Source organism: Syzygium oleosum, unplaced genomic scaffold (genome assembly GCF_021117445.2).
Source record: "Syzygium oleosum isolate NSW1041296 unplaced genomic scaffold, Sole_v2.1 Sole_v2.02, whole genome shotgun sequence".
Classification (NCBI taxonomy): domain Eukaryota; kingdom Viridiplantae; phylum Streptophyta; class Magnoliopsida; order Myrtales; family Myrtaceae; genus Syzygium; species Syzygium oleosum.
The window spans coordinates 13,873,884-13,890,616 of NW_026607486.1; the positions used below are offsets into that span (position 1 = coordinate 13,873,884).

General features: G+C 39.6%; 1 protein-coding gene across 1 annotated transcript; it reads right to left on the reverse strand.

Moving 5' to 3' along the window:
• Window positions 1-1,453: 1,453 nt before the first annotated feature.
• Window positions 1,454-16,338, reverse strand: LOC115681834 (uncharacterized). Its single transcript, XM_056308595.1, has 13 exons — window positions 15,832-16,338; window positions 14,936-15,478; window positions 13,300-14,502; window positions 12,831-13,158; window positions 12,393-12,645; window positions 12,094-12,310; window positions 11,633-11,985; window positions 10,949-11,482; window positions 8,429-9,620; window positions 7,627-7,980; window positions 6,941-7,178; window positions 5,335-5,844; window positions 1,454-4,646 (listed from the first exon to the last, which is right to left on the reverse strand). The coding sequence occupies exons 1-13, from the start codon at window positions 15,952-15,954 to the stop codon at window positions 1,798-1,800; spliced, it is 8,697 nt and encodes a 2,898-aa protein (XP_056164570.1). The 5' UTR covers window positions 15,955-16,338; the 3' UTR covers window positions 1,454-1,797.
• Window positions 16,339-16,733: the final 395 nt, after the last annotated feature.

Below are 16,733 nucleotides of genomic sequence, written 5' to 3' on the forward strand. Positions count from 1 at the left end.
AAGCCCCTTAGGGAAATGCAAACGGCGTTTGGTTCAAGTAGTGTTTGGCAAATTTTTTTTGCAAAGGGCTTTGGAAATTTTCTTTTTTATGGGTTTGGATGTATCCTAGGGCTGGGAAATACTCAAACGTATGAAGGATTATAACTCTGTAATTCTCCAATTTTTTAATATATTATTTGCGGATGACTCACTCCATGTAGTAAGAATGGACACTAGGACCGAATCACGTAAATTTCTTGTGTTTTTTTTTTCCTCGTTTATTTCTCCAGTGATTACACGTTAATTTAATTGCGAGATTTGATAGTTTCTGCATTATTTTACAACATTGACATCGCTCAATCAATACCGAGACCCGATATCATTTAGCCATGGAGTGAAGACGAGTCCTTCATACGACAAAAGCTGTTCAGGAGGTGGCTCATTGTAAGAGTTGCTCAGGTATTCAAATCTTATAGTTATATCATCCTTTATCCTTCATTAAGATCCAAGTTCGGCTCACTCATGTGCTTATCCGTATGTAAATAGGAGAGTTTTCCGGCGACCGAGTCGTCCATCCTCTGGGGAGGGAGCAAACGGATGAATTATGTACGTTCCCATATGGACATATGCTCTCACAATATTACGGAAGCCAAGCGATCGAACAATAAAATTGACAAAACAAGAAACTAAATCGGACATCAGATTTACTTGGTTCGGTCATAGTGACCTACGTCCACATGAAGAACAGTATAGATCAAGCGATACAATGGAGATTACAACTAAACTCTAGTCACTTAAACACTCTCAGTGTTTCCCAAACCTTAATTACACCATATAACTCACGCAGCGTTTAGTCTCACAATTACTCACGAAATAATTTCTCAATCTCGCGAAGGAATTAAACACAAATTCTAATCACGAGAATTTAATTGCTACAAACACTTAAATTCTTGGTGTAATTCCACAAATAAAATCACAAAGATAGCTCACTATCAAGCACTCGTGGACGGTGCTTTAAGACCTCTTCATGTATTCATCAACAACGGTGCACTGAACCAAATCCCATGATCCAAAATATATATACCCAGGAAAGGAAACACCGTGGCAATCTCAACGTGGAATAGGAAACCGTGAAGTTCGGTCAACAACGTCCAAAGTTGGACTTTCCTTTTTATTTTTTTCTTCTTTCCTCTTCTGGCCGTGAATTCCACAAGAACTAGGAAAGAATAATATTCTTTCTTTCTTCGCGGACTTTAACTTGCCAAAGAACAGTTATCATATTTAGCTATGCTTGATTTCGGACGTCCGCAAAATATCCAATTCGGAATATTCAGATTTTCGTTTCGGACTCAACCTCGAGACATATTCTAACACACAGGCTGGATCACGTAACATATTTTCGCTCCAGTCAGGCAAACTTCTCTATCAAGATGATCTGTAAGTAAATAAGATAAGCGGAGAAAGTTGCATTTTCTTTCTCATTCTTTAACAGCATTCGAGCTATCCCGAGGCACGAAAGAATTAAAGGTTCAGAGAGGTAAAAAGGAAGGAACAATAATCTGCAGCCAAGTAAGGGACAGTATATTTTCATGACTATTCACCACTAGAACTTCAGGAAATGTATAGAGTAATGAGCTTCCTGTCTGGGAGATCTGGTCTTTCTTCAATTGTAAGAACTATTTTACTAAAGTTCCACATGCATTTACAAGAATGTGGATTACTTGTAGATTATAACAACATACAATTTTCAATCAAAAACTATATCTCGGAAAATGAAGAGAGGGTTCATCTCTTATTGCCTCTTCCTTTCTATTTTGCTTACCTTCTTGCGATTGCCCTTCTTCTTCTTCCTGATTTCCACATCAGGAAAACAAGCGCCCCAGCCCCAAGGGCCACCCCAGCCCCAAGGGCCATTAACAAGTGCCTATTCACATCATAGGTTTTTTTACCTTCCACGATTTCGCTCTTCTCTTCTTCATTCACTAAGCCCAACTCGTGTCCCAGCGACGTATGGTTCACCGGGGCAGAATTGCTTGCTTCACAGTCAAGACAGGATGTAATAGTACAAGGACTTTGAATCACCTCCATTGTCGAGGCAGTAGTGACATGTTCCATCCACTCATCCTTTGCATTAGTTGCTGCCTCTAATGAATCCAACCTTTTCGATGATTGGTCACACTCCAAAGACAACGTGTTTGCACCAACCAAATGCACAACTGGTGCTGGAACACTGTTGGAAGATGATGAGGAATCCTCGGGTACTTCAGTGAGCTCTTGCAACTTGCAAGAGCTCACAGCGCTTCCATCTTTAGGGAATAAAACTTTCATAATCTCTTCCTTGCATTTGTTTGACTTCACGTCTAAAATGATGGCATGGGGACATAAGAAATTGGAACAATCTTCAGCCAAATTGGTAATTACGAGGGGATCGTCAACTTTATCGAATGCTTCAGCGAGAACACCAACTGAAGTTTTCCGTAAGTTCCTCTTCTGGCAATGTGAAAGAATACGAAGAAACTCCGGAGGTAATTGCTCAGAAATCCAACTCTTTCCCTGCAAATCATCGAGCAAATATGGACTGAAGCCAAAATTTAAGTGAAGCAAACAAACCAACAGAACCAACTTCAAGACCAACAGTGGGTAGTACTCCGTCACATTTAGGTTTGATCTTTTGATCCATTCTCTGGTTTCATCCTTATTGCAAAGTAGCTGCTCAATAGTGCAAATAAGAAACCCAATGATGGGCTCCAAACAATTTCCTGGGTTGAAACTGAAGTTACCCTTTGCTAAACCTTCATGGCAGATAAGCCATTCAACTAGAGAAGACTTGGTTGCATAAAACTGCCCTTTGGAGCAAGATAACAAAATCAAAAGTCGTTCCAAGAGATAAAAGAAGCAAATTGGTGTGATGTAGTCTCTTTCAGTCCTCCAATTGGCATTGCAAGTATCTGCTAAAGCTCCATAAAGGTTCCAAGCCAAAGAGATTTCCATGGGTCCATCGCTCGCCTGAGGAAGGTCTGATGCTACATCCCGACAAACGCATTCCATGAATGCCTCCCATGACGTATTTCCTTCAAAAGATTTTGCAATTTTTCTGTACAAATCATTGTCGAGCATTCCAGACCCAAGAACCAAAGTCGCAAGCTCACCCATCTTCCCATGTGAAAAATGCTCCTCCAAAATTTTCAGGTTCATCGTTTTTCTCAGAAAATTACGAGGAGCCTCACTTCCTCTTAGAGATATCATATTCTCTGCCGATGATATTCGCCAGTCAAGAGGAAATATGTGACTAAAGTACCTCCTACTGGATGTGTTAATGAAACCCTCCAATGCCTCACCATCCCGGAAGGAGGGATTGGGACAATTGAGTTCTTGAAGGAACTTTGCAACCTCATGTAAGAGAGCAAGACATCTGCTTTGCCAGAAGTTCGACAGAGAACTCTTTGCCAAAAACAGATAAAGTGCATCCAATTTGTGCAGGAGCTCCATACCAACAGAAGTAAGCTCAGAATACCAATACTTTCGCGCGGCAGAGACCAATTGTCGATGCTCCAAAGCAACCAATTGCCCATTGCCTATGTTTCTGACCCAATCAGCATCTGGGTTTAGAAGGTGATAAGTTCTTTGCATGTTGTTCCATTGCTCCAGAACACCAAAGTAATTCAAACAGAACTCCCAACAGCACCTATTTTCCGTTTCCTCCATCTCCGCACATCCTACACACTTTATAATTCTAACTATCTTCTCTCTCCAAAGATTCCAAAAGCAGACCAATGAGTCAATGGAAATCAGATTCCCCAAGATCTGTGGTTCAGAATACTCCATTGGGTCGACCAGCCAATCGTATTCCCAACAAAAATTAGAGATATTTTGACGAAGATGGAAGTCCAGAATATTTCTAGCGCATAGTATTTCACCTCTGACACTTCCATTTCTCCTGGAAGCACTAAAATGTTCTTTCATTTCAGCCAAACTGCTCTGTTCGTTTAACAGAATGCTCGATTCTACAGAAACATGTTCGAAGAAGGCAATAGGCTCAGGCTTTGCGAGATGTTTGGCTTTTGCTACCAGCTCCTCCTTTTGTGCAAACTGCTTCAAGGGCCACCCTTTGCTTCCAGGAGCCCAAAGGGAATAGAATAACACGTACCACAGGATATTCATCGACGCTTCTTTGTTTTGTCCACTCTTTCCAAGTAGATCAGCCTCACGAAGGATGTCACCTTTCTTCCTCACAATCTTCGCCGCCACTGAAAAGTTACCAAAGTCTTCCTCCAAACTGATAAGTTCATCAAGGCATCCCAGCCTCTCAAGTAAGTTTCGCATTGAATCGATGCAATGAAAAGCCTTCACATACTTCATCATGGCCCTGTAGTCTCTGAGGTCATAGTAAAGAACGGCACAACTCTCTAAAAAATCGTGTTCCAATTTCTCTATTTCTTTACTTTTCTTCATTATTACGTTGTTCTCATTTCCCTGCCTTCTCCAATCCTCGATGTATTGCAGACCCATTTCAAAGAGTTTTCCTTCGGCACAAATGGTCAAGCACTTGGAGAAAATATTTCCCGTTGCATACGCCTCCGCCGCAAGACTGTAGCGCCCAGCTAGAGAAAAACAGTCTCCAGCTTTCTCCAATGCAGATTCTCCACATTTTTCCATGTATATTCTACCTGTTGAAGCATAAACAAATTTAATGTCAGTCTCATTTATAGAGTCCTGATGTTCTTGTAAAATTTAATGACTTCACGGTAGTAAGAAGATAAAACAACAGGAAACGGACATTTGGAAGCTTCCATAAATGCTCTTGCACAGCTCAACTATATTACCCAATCAAGATACGAAATAGGATCAACGTTTGTAGGTGGCTACAATACAAACAAGTTTTTGAAAAACCATAGTCAACATGGGGTATTGCAACTGATGGCTGCAGCTTCTTTTAAACTTATAGGTGTGGCCAGTGTTAAGAACTTTGCAGCTCAAATTTTTCCCTGCTACTTGGAGTGCAGAAGCAGGTTGTCATATAGATATTAATCAACTTCTCAACAAAAAGGCATTAATCATGAAGTTGACATTATTTGCAGCTGCTCAAAATTCACCAAAACCATTTCGAAATAAACAAGTGAGATTGAATTCCTTTTTCTGGAATATCGAAAGAGAACAATTAAATGGGTAAGAAGAGGGTACCATGCATGTAAAAGAACTACATGTAAGAGAATAATTGAGATTGAAGTCAAACTTCCTCATTCTTAGACAGCTTTGACTTCACTACAACTAGAACAAAAATAAAGAAGCAGCACAAAGCATGTAAGTTCTCCATCTTATCATTTTGAAAGAAATTGAAAAAAAGAAAAAAAATACCAGCTTTCTCGTATTCCTTCATTGACGCTTCTTTGCTTTGTTTGCTCTTCCCAAGTATATCACCTTTCATCCTTATAAAATTCGCCACCTCCGAAAAGTTACCACAGTCTTCCTCCAAACTGATAAGTTCATCAAGGCATCCCAGGCCCTCGAGTAAGTTTTGCATTGAATCGATGCAATGAAAAGCCTTCACATACTTCATCATGGCCCTGTAGTCTCCGAGGTCATAGTAATGAACGGCACAACTCTCTAAAAAGTCGTGTTCCAATTTCTCTATTTCTTTACTTTTCTTTATTATTATACTGTTCTCATTTCCCTGCCTTCTCCAATCCTCGATGTATTGCAGACCTATTTCAAAGAGTTTTCCTTTGGCACAAATGGACAAGCACTTGGAGAAAATATTTCCCCTTGCGTACACCTCCGCCGCAAGAGTGTAGCACCCAGCTAGAGAAAAACAGTCTCCAGCTTTCTCCAACGCAGATTCTCCAGATTTTTCCATGTATATTCTACCTGTTGAAGAATAAACAAATTTAATGTCGGTCTCATTTATAGAGTCCTTATGTTCTCGTAAAATTTAACAACGTTTAGAAGATAAAACGTTAGCAAAGGCACATTTAGAAGCTCCTAGAAATGCTCTTGCACAGCCCAACTATATTACCCAATCAAGATATGAAACAGGATCCATGTTTGTAGGTGGCTACAATACAAACAAGGTTTTGAAAAACCATAGTCAACATGGGGTATTGCAACTGATAGCTGCAGCTTCTTTTAAACTTATAGGTGTGGTCAGTGTTAAGAACTTTGCAGCTCAAATTTTTCCAAACTGCTACGAGTGCAAAGGAGGGTTGTCATATAAAAAAGGGATAAGTGTACTAGAAGTCTTAAAACTTGTTATGAAAGTGCAATTAAGTCCTAAAACTTTCAAAAAATGCGATTAAGTCCTAAAACTTATCACGATAGGGCAATCAAGTCCTAAAACTTTCAAAAAATGCAATCAAGTCCTAAAATTTATTACGAAGGTGCAATCAAGTCCTAAAACTTTTAAAAAGTGCAATCAATGAAAGGACTTGATTGAACAAATTTGACAAGTTTTAGGACTTGTTTGCACTTTTTGAAAGTTTTAGGACTCAATTGCACTTTCGTAACAAGTTTTAGGACTTAATTGTACATTATGAAAGTTTTAAGACTCAATTGCACTTTCGTGACAAGTTTTAGGACTTTCAATGCACTTATCCCTATAAAAAATTATCAACTTCTCAATACAAAGGCCTTAATCATGAAGTCGACATTAGTTGCAAGCTTGGTCAAAATTCGCCAAAAGCATATGGAAATTAACGAGTGAGATCAAACTTCTTCTTTTTTTAATATTGAACGAGAAAAATTAATTTAACATGTAAACAAGAGGGTACCGGGCACGTCAAAAAAAAAAAAACAAAACAAAATACGAGAGAATAATTGAGATCGAAGTCAAACTTCGTCTTTCTTAGGCAGCTTTGGCATGGCTACATTAAGAAGAAAAATAAAGAAGCAGCATAAAGCATATAAATTCTCCATCTTATCAATGTGAGAGCAAGGAAAGAAATTGAAAAAAAAGAACATAAGATACCTGCTTTCTCGTATTCCTTTAACAAGTAGAAACACTCCGCCGCAAAGTCGGCCATTCCAATTGTTTCATAAATCTCAGCAGCCTGCCTTCGAAGATCAGAAGCCTCTTGTGAACTTAAAACGTGCTTGAGATCTGCATCTGCTTTCATAGCAGAGGCCTTAGCCAATTTCTCCCCGTATGTGTACCTTGCTCGTCCAAAGCACATTATTGCCATTCGGTAGTTACCCTTACGTAAGAGCTTGCAAATTTACACAAAAAATAGAGGTCAATAGCTTCTTCCAAGAAGGTGAAAAGAGGAAGCGGAAAACATATTCCCTTATAGAAATAATCAATGGTGTAGCCTAAACCCAAAAAGGCACGGGCACTGCCAACGACCAGATAAACCCAAAAGAGAAAAAAAGATACAAAATAATTTCATATCTTATGCATTAATCCATTGTTTCTAAAAGAAGTATCCAGCTAAACTATTAAAGAAAAACAATAAATTTGGCAAATCCATCACCATATGTGGACCATAGAACGAACTCATTCTATACACTATTTTCGAATCGGTTATACTTTCACGGTCACTATTGTCATTCCAAAATCCCTAGCATGCACAGATCATGTTGACTCCAAATGACGCGAAAATAAAAATTCCGTGAAGAGGAAACAACAAAACAAGAAAAAACAGAAAAACAGCGAACCTTATAACCTTGTGACTTCCACTCCTCTGGCGTGCTCCTGACCTGCATTGCTTCTGCAAGGGCCTGATCTACCAGCTTAACTTGAATAAGGCACTTCTTCTTCCAGTAGTCGAACATTGGTTTAGAGAACTCCAGGGCATTTTCACAAATCCACAATCTTTGCCTTGTCCGAGTTATTGCAACATACAAGTGCTTCATTTCAGAGCATAACATATTGTGCTTACCATCATCGAAACTTGGGGAAGACCACTTAGAGCTGTTATCAAGCAAAGCTTGCTCCTTCATGTATCCATAAATGACTCTCCATTGACTTTTCAGAGGTGATGTGCCAAAAAAGTTGTACAATAAGACGTCCTACATAATGTCACAGGCAAAAATGTTTCTGGTAAAAACAACTGATTAAAGACCAAAATGACATATTTTGAGTTTCATGAATTTATCAAGAGATCTCAAAACATTTAGGAAGAGAATAGTTTGACTCATTTTGACAGACTTGCCAATCAAGATCAGTCATAAAGTTGCAAGATCTTTGATATTGCCTATTAACCTAGAGGATAATGTTCAGATGAGCCAACACAAATTCTACATCATGTGTATCGAGATGCCATTATATACATAGAAACAAAAGGGGATAGTAGAATGAAATGGCAAATACAAACATATTACAAAGTAACAGCTAGCAGCAAAAATTGGTCTTGACCCATCAAAGAAAGATTGGCCCATAAAAAAATGGTCATGAAATCTTTACTGCTGCTACCATTAATAATCACATGGCAAACAATCCAACCTGACACACACCTACCTGAAATTCCAACCCCTTGCACTCCGATATAGTCAGAACTAGGGCTTGCCCTCCCACAAGGTTTGAAACTTCATTTCGAGATTGATCATCTCGAACCAAAATAACCTGCTCTGCTCCAAAGCCAACGAAATTACCACCAACATTACTGTAACCAAAAATTGACAGTATGGCACTTCCATCATTCTCCGATTCAAGTAAAATTGGGGCTTCCCCACATAAAGAGCTAGTTTCGGGGCTCAAAGCATCAACGGATAAAGGGAAAAAATGGTAAAGAAGGTCAACAACGCTCTGAGCCAGTTTGAGGATACCAGCATGAGTGCGGAAGTTCTGGCTCAAATGGAAAGTTTTGGAAAGACATCCCTTTTCCATTCTGATATCAGGTCCATCCTTTGAATCTATCAAGAACTCTTTGTAGAAAAGGGACCTTATGTCTTCAAACCTGAAGTCTATTCCCCTAGAAATAGTCTGTGCAGTGTCGCCCGAAAACACAAAGCCTTCATTAACATTTCTACAGATATATTTGAACAGTGAAATTTGCCTCATGGTGAGATCCTGCACTTCATCAATATATACAAAATCCACCACTTTACCAGTAAACTGTTCACGAAAAAGACGGCGATGAAGATCATTGACAAGATCGGCCAAATCAAATTCATCATTTTTCATTTTCACCTTTTCATAATCCTCAAAAGCATCATAAATTTCTTCTCTTCTCTGAATACTCAGAGTCGAGACACGACCCCCTGAAAGTGAAACATAAGCTAATCTGTCAAGTTTGCCATCACAACAATCTGCTGGTTGAAGACCACCCTTTATGTGGGACATTATTTCAGTGAAGACTCTGGAAGGATCAAGCCGCCTCCTTATCTTGTCATTGAAGTGAGGCCAATAAACTGCACAAAACTTTTCATAAGTAACCTCCTTTGCTCTTAGAAGACTTTGTAAGGCAACTGGTCTAGAATTGTAGGATTGGCCATGACAAAACTCCCTTAGATCGGGGAACCTTTCAAAGAACGAAACCCCAACTGTTCCATCTAGCATCATCAGAAACTTACGAAAAGTTATAATAAGGGGATAAGAGTTGGGAGATATATCTTCGAATGAATCCGGGATATCCTTGAATAGTGCTGCATCATCAACAATCTCATCAACTGAGGAGCTTTCTACTCTATGTTTTGCACCAATGCTGGAGCTGCAGGACAATTAAGCTGGCAATTAGAAATGAAAATTTATACTTAACAAACTTACGAGAATACCTACACTACACATGCAATCTCATAATTTCTACGTTTAGGTAACTAACAGCGAAAAGGGAATTAGAACACGCTGATGCACCAAGATTGTAATGATATACTACGAGACACGGATAGCTAGGGGTGTGCAAAGGAACCGGGAACCGCCCGGACCGCCAGGAACCGGACCGGACCGGCCCAAAATCGGCAGTTCTCGTGAGGACCAGTCCGGTTCCCGGTTCTAATTTACTAAAACTGGTGATTACCGGTCCGGTTCCCGGTTCTAGGTGTGGAACCGCCCCACCCGGACCGGACAAGTAATATATATACATATATATAATTTTTTAGAAAAATTTCAACCCAAAAAAAAAAGAAAACATTTTTAGAAAAATGAAAACCATAAAATCCTTAATCTAAAACTCGACTCTCAACTCCCATTAACTCACGGCCGCGCCTTTAGCCATTTATCACCTTCCTCTCTCACTCTCGGTCACCTCCATTTGCATGAAACTTAGTGGGACCAGTTCCATGGATCCACCCGGGAACCGGACCGCCGGTCTGGACCGGCAGTCCTGTTCCCGGGTGGATCAATGGAATCAACGGGCGGTTCCCGGTTCCAATTTCTCGGAACCGGTCCTTAGTGGACGGTTCCCAATTCCATGTTGGGAATCGCCCACCCGGACCACGCTCACCTATCCGGCATAGCATTTACATTAGCTGGCAATGAAAATCTTCCCCTACAGCAAGATTTGTAGAACAGACGGTCCTTTCTCGATTCTGCTTATAATTGCATATTTTCATTTAAAATACAATTTTCTTTTTATACGTACAATGCTACAATCACAAAACTTAATACGAAAGTTTCCAATAAAATGGAAATGCAAACTAAAGAAGTAGCACAAAGACCAAAGTAAGGACTATTGCCGCACATATTAATCCTTAGTTTGAAATCGGCAAGCAGATGATGTCGATCTTTAATATGCAATGATTAAATCTGTTTTCTAGCAGCTAAAACCAAGTAATAGCACCCGAGCATGGCAAAGCATTGATTTGACCCATGCACTCTAGCTACATGTTATATTTCCTATCGAAGTCTAAATATGAAGTATCTTGGTTGTGCTTCTCCGCCAGAAGGAAAATAGTAGCATGCCAAAGGGGTTATCTTCTTGTCCGGACTAATTCACAAAAAGATTTGACAATCCATTAACCTTGCATGTGTTCGATCATTGTAAAACTTGAAGAATATCAATTCAATTGTTCAAACATCTTCCCATGACAATTTATGTACCTTCTAAGTTGAGATATATGTTGTCTGATCGCAAAACATAATTTTGCACTGACAGTCACAAAAAGCTGGCGCAATACACAATCCTCTGCTCCTTCACCGATTTCCTCAACATTGATTTCTGGGTAGGCATCTTTGCTGAGGCTGATACCACTTTGGATTTCCTGAAATCCCTTGGTTGCTTCATCATGCAGTTTCTCGTTTCTAAACAACTTCATTGTCAGGACCGTAGTTTTTCCAGTTCCAGATCGCCCAAGTATAAAAGTACTTCTGGGGAAAAGAATTATCTCTTGTTCTTGCTCTGTTACTTCAAATGGAAGAATCGCTTCGTTGCTATCACCATCATTGTGCAAATGGCTGACATCAGTTGATAAGGGGTAGAATTTCATCAGAAACAAACTCTTGGTCACTCTCGCATTCTCTGCATACAACCTATGATCTGAAGCATCAGCATCAGAACTACTACCAAATTGATCTTCACTAGGACTTCGATAGCGGACAACATCAAAAGGCCAGGTCTTCGGAACTTCCTGAGCCCTATAACAGTAAGAGGCATGTGAAATGAAAGAAAATAGGGGTATAAGATCAATTCAACATATTTTAGTCATCTATCTGGAAAAGAGAAGCTTTATAATTTATCAAGTGATGTGCTACCTATGTTAAGTAAGAAGAAATTATCAGACTTACCCCTCAATGAATTTCTCATTGCAACGACTAATAAAATCATCACTATATGTCTCGAATATGCTGTCCAAACGTTTGACCAATTTTGCCACATCCTCTAAAGGCAATACATCCCATATCTTCAGGATTTGGATGTATCTCAGTTCCTTTACAATATCAATCGTGCATAAGACATAGACACCTTCAGCCTTAAATTTTCTTACGATATGAGATGAGCGTTCACAAGTTATCTCCACATTCCCCTTCTTTGGTCTCCAGCCACTGGATAGTTTTGACAGAAGGTTGATGATTGACATCTTTGTCCTGGGCGATGTCAGATTTCTGAAAGACTTCAGGAAGTTGTCACAGAAAAGAACCTGAAAAGACCAAAGCATGACAATAGGATATGTTGTCACAAATTCTTTAAAACTTAATGCTTATTTTGAAAAGTAACTGTAGCCGTAGAAATGAGCAAAGTTTTTTACCTTCCACCTAGCATTTCTGAAAAGTACACTGCTTCTGTCAAGCAGATCATCAAGCTGATTATTCTCTTTCTTCGCATCTAAGATGGCTTTAACCAAGTCCGTGTCATCATCAACATTGAAGAAACATCCACGACTCTTAGCATCGTCCACCAAAGCTTCCCACACAGATTTGCTTTTTGTCAGTGTTTTCCCATTTCCCACAATCCACAGACAATACCTATAGACAGGAAATAACTCTGGGATTTATAGGCTATATCACTCTAAAAATGTAATTTGACACAGTTAAGAGGATAGAGTACCTGGCCCTGGTAAGAGCAACATTGGTTCTCTTAGTATTGGACAAGAACCCAATAGTCCCGTGCGAGTTTGATCTTACGGTGGATATTATAACAATGCCTTCTTCACCCCCTTGGAATCCATCCACTGACTTCACCTTGACTGTAAAGCCCTTGATATTTTCGTACTTTTTTCCAAGTTTAGCTTGAATTGCAGCAACCTGAGCTGTGAAGGGAGATATGACACCTACTGTCAGATCTTCTGACCCATCCCAAGCTGCAAAGAAAAGGACAAAAAACCATCACAACAATGATATCATTTTATGAGGGGTGCAAAACTTCGAAAGAAATATCCTACGACAAGAACCATTAATGGCCATCATATTCTACACCAATATAATTAAGTAATACATGCAAAATCCATGCGCTCGAAGCAACATGTATAAAATTCTCTTGACATACCTCTGTACAGATTCCTCAATATCGTCGAGATAACTTCCACCTCAACAGGGTTTCTAAGGCTACAGCCACCATCACCAATTTGTTCTCGTCCATCAGGAATATTTATGAACGAGTAAGGGCCAAACATCGGCCATGCCAAATGACTTTTCCTGTAACTTTTGCTCTTCACATTTGGCCCGTCCAAAATTTGGTTTTGATAAAAGTTTGAAGTCGGAAACAGACTTATTGATGGATGCATCCGGTACTGTATATTGAGAAGTTGCTTTGAATAACCCAGTGAACTCAATCGTTCAAACAGACTCCTTCCAAAGCCAGCCCTGCTAGAAACCTGTAGATATAAAATATGATAAAAAATTCAAGGGCCGTTAGGTATAGAACATTTAGCCCATCTAAGCTCCAACGGAGAGTAAGGACATTACGCATCTTTCAAGACCAATTGAAAGTTACTTTTCAGACATTTAAACATTACCTTGCTTTCGACCATAGCAGACAACTGACACTCGTCTCCAACTAAAATCAGATGCTTGACACCAGGGAGTTGCAGAGGAATTACTGACTCGCATTCTTTCAACTGGGCTGCCTCATCGATTACCAGTAAATTGAGAGGCTCCATTTCCACTGAGTACAGCTTATATGAACTAGAAGCAGTGCAAAAAATCAGGGAAGCATGTCGATAACAGAAGTCAGCTATCATGGCCTTACTCATAAAGTTTGGAAGTTTTAGATCCTTCAGAGAATCACGAACAGTTAGCAACATGGAAAGGCATTCCTGTCTCTTCATATATAAATTATATAGTGGACCCATAGACATCTCAAATGAAAACAGGCTAAGTTCATCACGTGAAAGAGTTATCTCCATCTTCTCTGAATCCAACTTCTCTCCACATAATAAAGTTTCAAAAGAATCAAGTAAGGTAAGGAGGGATGTAATATTCTGGAAATTAGTTCTGGATATATGAGTACAGAAAATAAAGAGGCATCTCCGCAGGGGCTGGAGAATTGCCTTGAACCGGTCCCTGAAAAACTCAAGAAATGATTTAAGCTCACAGTTACCATCTTCTTCACTGCTTCCGCATTTGCTCCCATCATCATCACTTCCTGGTTTCCATCTTTTTGTGTGTTTGTTTTCCAAAAATATGTGGTACTTACGGACACAGTCGGCAAGAGTATCTATCATGGAAGTTAGACACTGATGCCAACTAGTGTCTTTAGAAAAGCACTCAGCAACACAATCTACACGGTGTTCCAAGTATATTTCTTCAATGTCGGAATCAACTTTCAGCTGCTCCTTGTTCCCAAAAATAAGCATGTCTCCAAAGTAACAGAGCAAACTTTCCGTTTCGGTGCTTATACCACTATCTGATTCCTTTAGCAGCTTTAAAACACGAGATGCCACTTCCTTGATGGCAACATCTGTAGGAGCACAAACAATGGTTCTATGTTTCCTTTTTAAGAGAGTAAATAGCAGTGTAGCGACAGTTTTAGTTTTCCCAGCTCCAGGAGGACCCCATATCAGTTCGACAGATGGCTTGTTCTTGTATTGGAGTTTATTGAGACAGGCGCCAACTGCTTTTATTTGGGATTCATTCAGATCATGGCACAATCTCTTGTCAAGGCTCTCACTCCCAGAACCATCACCTTTTTTAATACAGAGATTGGAAACTTTATCAGCCTGCAACAAAAACACATTTCTTGTGATAATTTAGACAGTGTACATATGGTAGAATGTTAGAGACCCTGAAACTTAATTGGTGTTCATATGATATAAAGAGCATTGCGCAGCACAAACTTAAATCCCGTGAAAAGTATAGTATAGAAAATTTTAAGGTCTAGTACTGACAAGGAAGTCGCCTCCAAAGAATTAATTTGCCCTATTTAAGAAATAACTTCACTAATTGGCCACATCTTCATTCATCTCCATATCATGAAATGGACCAACTAAAGGAAACAAGCATCCTAATCCAGTAATAAAACAGAATGGCCTAAAGGGACCTTTATCTTTTTCTGTGTTAAAACTTACAAATCAACAGGAGTAAACATGAAGTTTTAAAGCTTAGAGAAATACAATAACAATTATAAGGCTAAGGGGACAAAAAAAGTCATACCCCCAAATCCGTGCAGAGAACTTCCTTCACAATATCTAAGTTCGGAACCATATGCAACGCGTTCCATATCCTACTGTTAGTGACTATATTTATCAGGAAAATCACATACATTGGCTTCCAGGAATTATCTACTTCATGGTCCAATAATGCCTTCACTTTAAAGTTTTTGGATGACGTTGCCTCATCCTCTTTGTCATCTTCTCCAATCATCATTACCGATGCGAACACCCATCTTCTTCCGAACCTCTCCAAGTCAGGAACAGTTTCCAGCTTAGCATCAGTTAAAATCAAGATATCTCCAGGAAAAGTTTTGTAAGTTTCATTGCCACGAGTGTTGGATTCATTGTTCCACTGACCGGCCTTGACAGCATATGAGTTTTTACTTCTCTTGCATTCCACAAAGTCAGTAACCTTGGCGAAAGGCAGCACAGAAATATCTTCCAACCTCGAGCACAGACTCGCCCGTGTTTCTTCCAGTAAAGGGTAGACATACGATCCAAGATACTGCCGGACCGACTTAAATGTCTCCGGTATAGTCTCCACCTACAAAAACAGCTCGGCCGAATCCCAAATATGACCAACCAACCTCGAGATTCAAAAAAATTACTCTGACCAATTCCCGTAAAACATTAAACAGAGTCCTGAAATACCTAATGATTTTTCCAAACAAAGTAAAAGCATAAAAGGAAGTTCTATCACACTAAGTCAAATGCAAGGTTTTTATAAGGCTAGGCTAACTGGAAGCCAAAAAAAAAAAAAAGAATGGGGCAACGAACTAACATCATTTGGAAAATTCCCAAGTAAAAACCACATTGTCATTGAACTTACACGAAAATAAAACCAACAGGGCGTGCGAAAAGGGAAAAAGCAAAGATGAGAAACGAATAAAAAGAAACCTGGTCATGGTAGAGGTTTTCGTTGAAAATGTCGTGAAGAGACCAAGAGAAGACAGTAGCAGTCAGGTCACTGGGATTGTCCCTTGTTCTCTTGCTGCTCAAACCACCCTCTGCTTTCTCCATACGCAACACTCTGTTTGTGCTCACTCTCAAGCCCCACCTGAACCCACGTACCAAAACACCAGGGAAAAATCACTCTCCAGGTCTCAAGAAACTTGCGAGACAAAAAAAGGGGCAAGCTACACTCATCATCAGTCCCATTTTGAACTCCGAAGTGAACATTCTTCACGGCGAAGACGAAGATTGACTTCGGAAAGGGAAAGGGATCGTGGTTGCAAGCTCAAAAGCAGCACTCGATGTCCTTTGAAACGTCAAAAGACGGGGTGGGTCGTGTTTTCGCCTTCCATGCAGTGTCTGATGACTTTATTATTGCACGGATTCATCTGATGCTTTCAGCTTTTCTGGTTATATATCTCATTTCGGTGAATACAGGTCTCTTGTTCAGGACCCAGCCAGTCGGATTCAGGCAAAAAATTACGAAAGAAAGGGATAAGAAAAACGAGAAGAAGAAGAAAGAAGAAAAGCAATCATTTTGATTTCTTGCACCCTAAGCTTTCTACTCGTACTGGGCCTGTCCACCGTCCGAAAAGAATCAGGACGTGAGCGAAGTTACTTTTTGAGAAATTAAAACTATCTGTTAATAACTTGATATTGAAATGGTAAATGGACGAATTTTAACCTGAAAATCAACGAAGAATATGAACTTTTTTACATGCGATTGAGTAGGTACCTTATTGTCCTCGGAGTAAATACTAGGTTTATTGACGGCCATTTACACAATTGATATATTAAGCGATACGGTGGACGTTTTATCTAATATAGAACATGATCTATTTATTTCA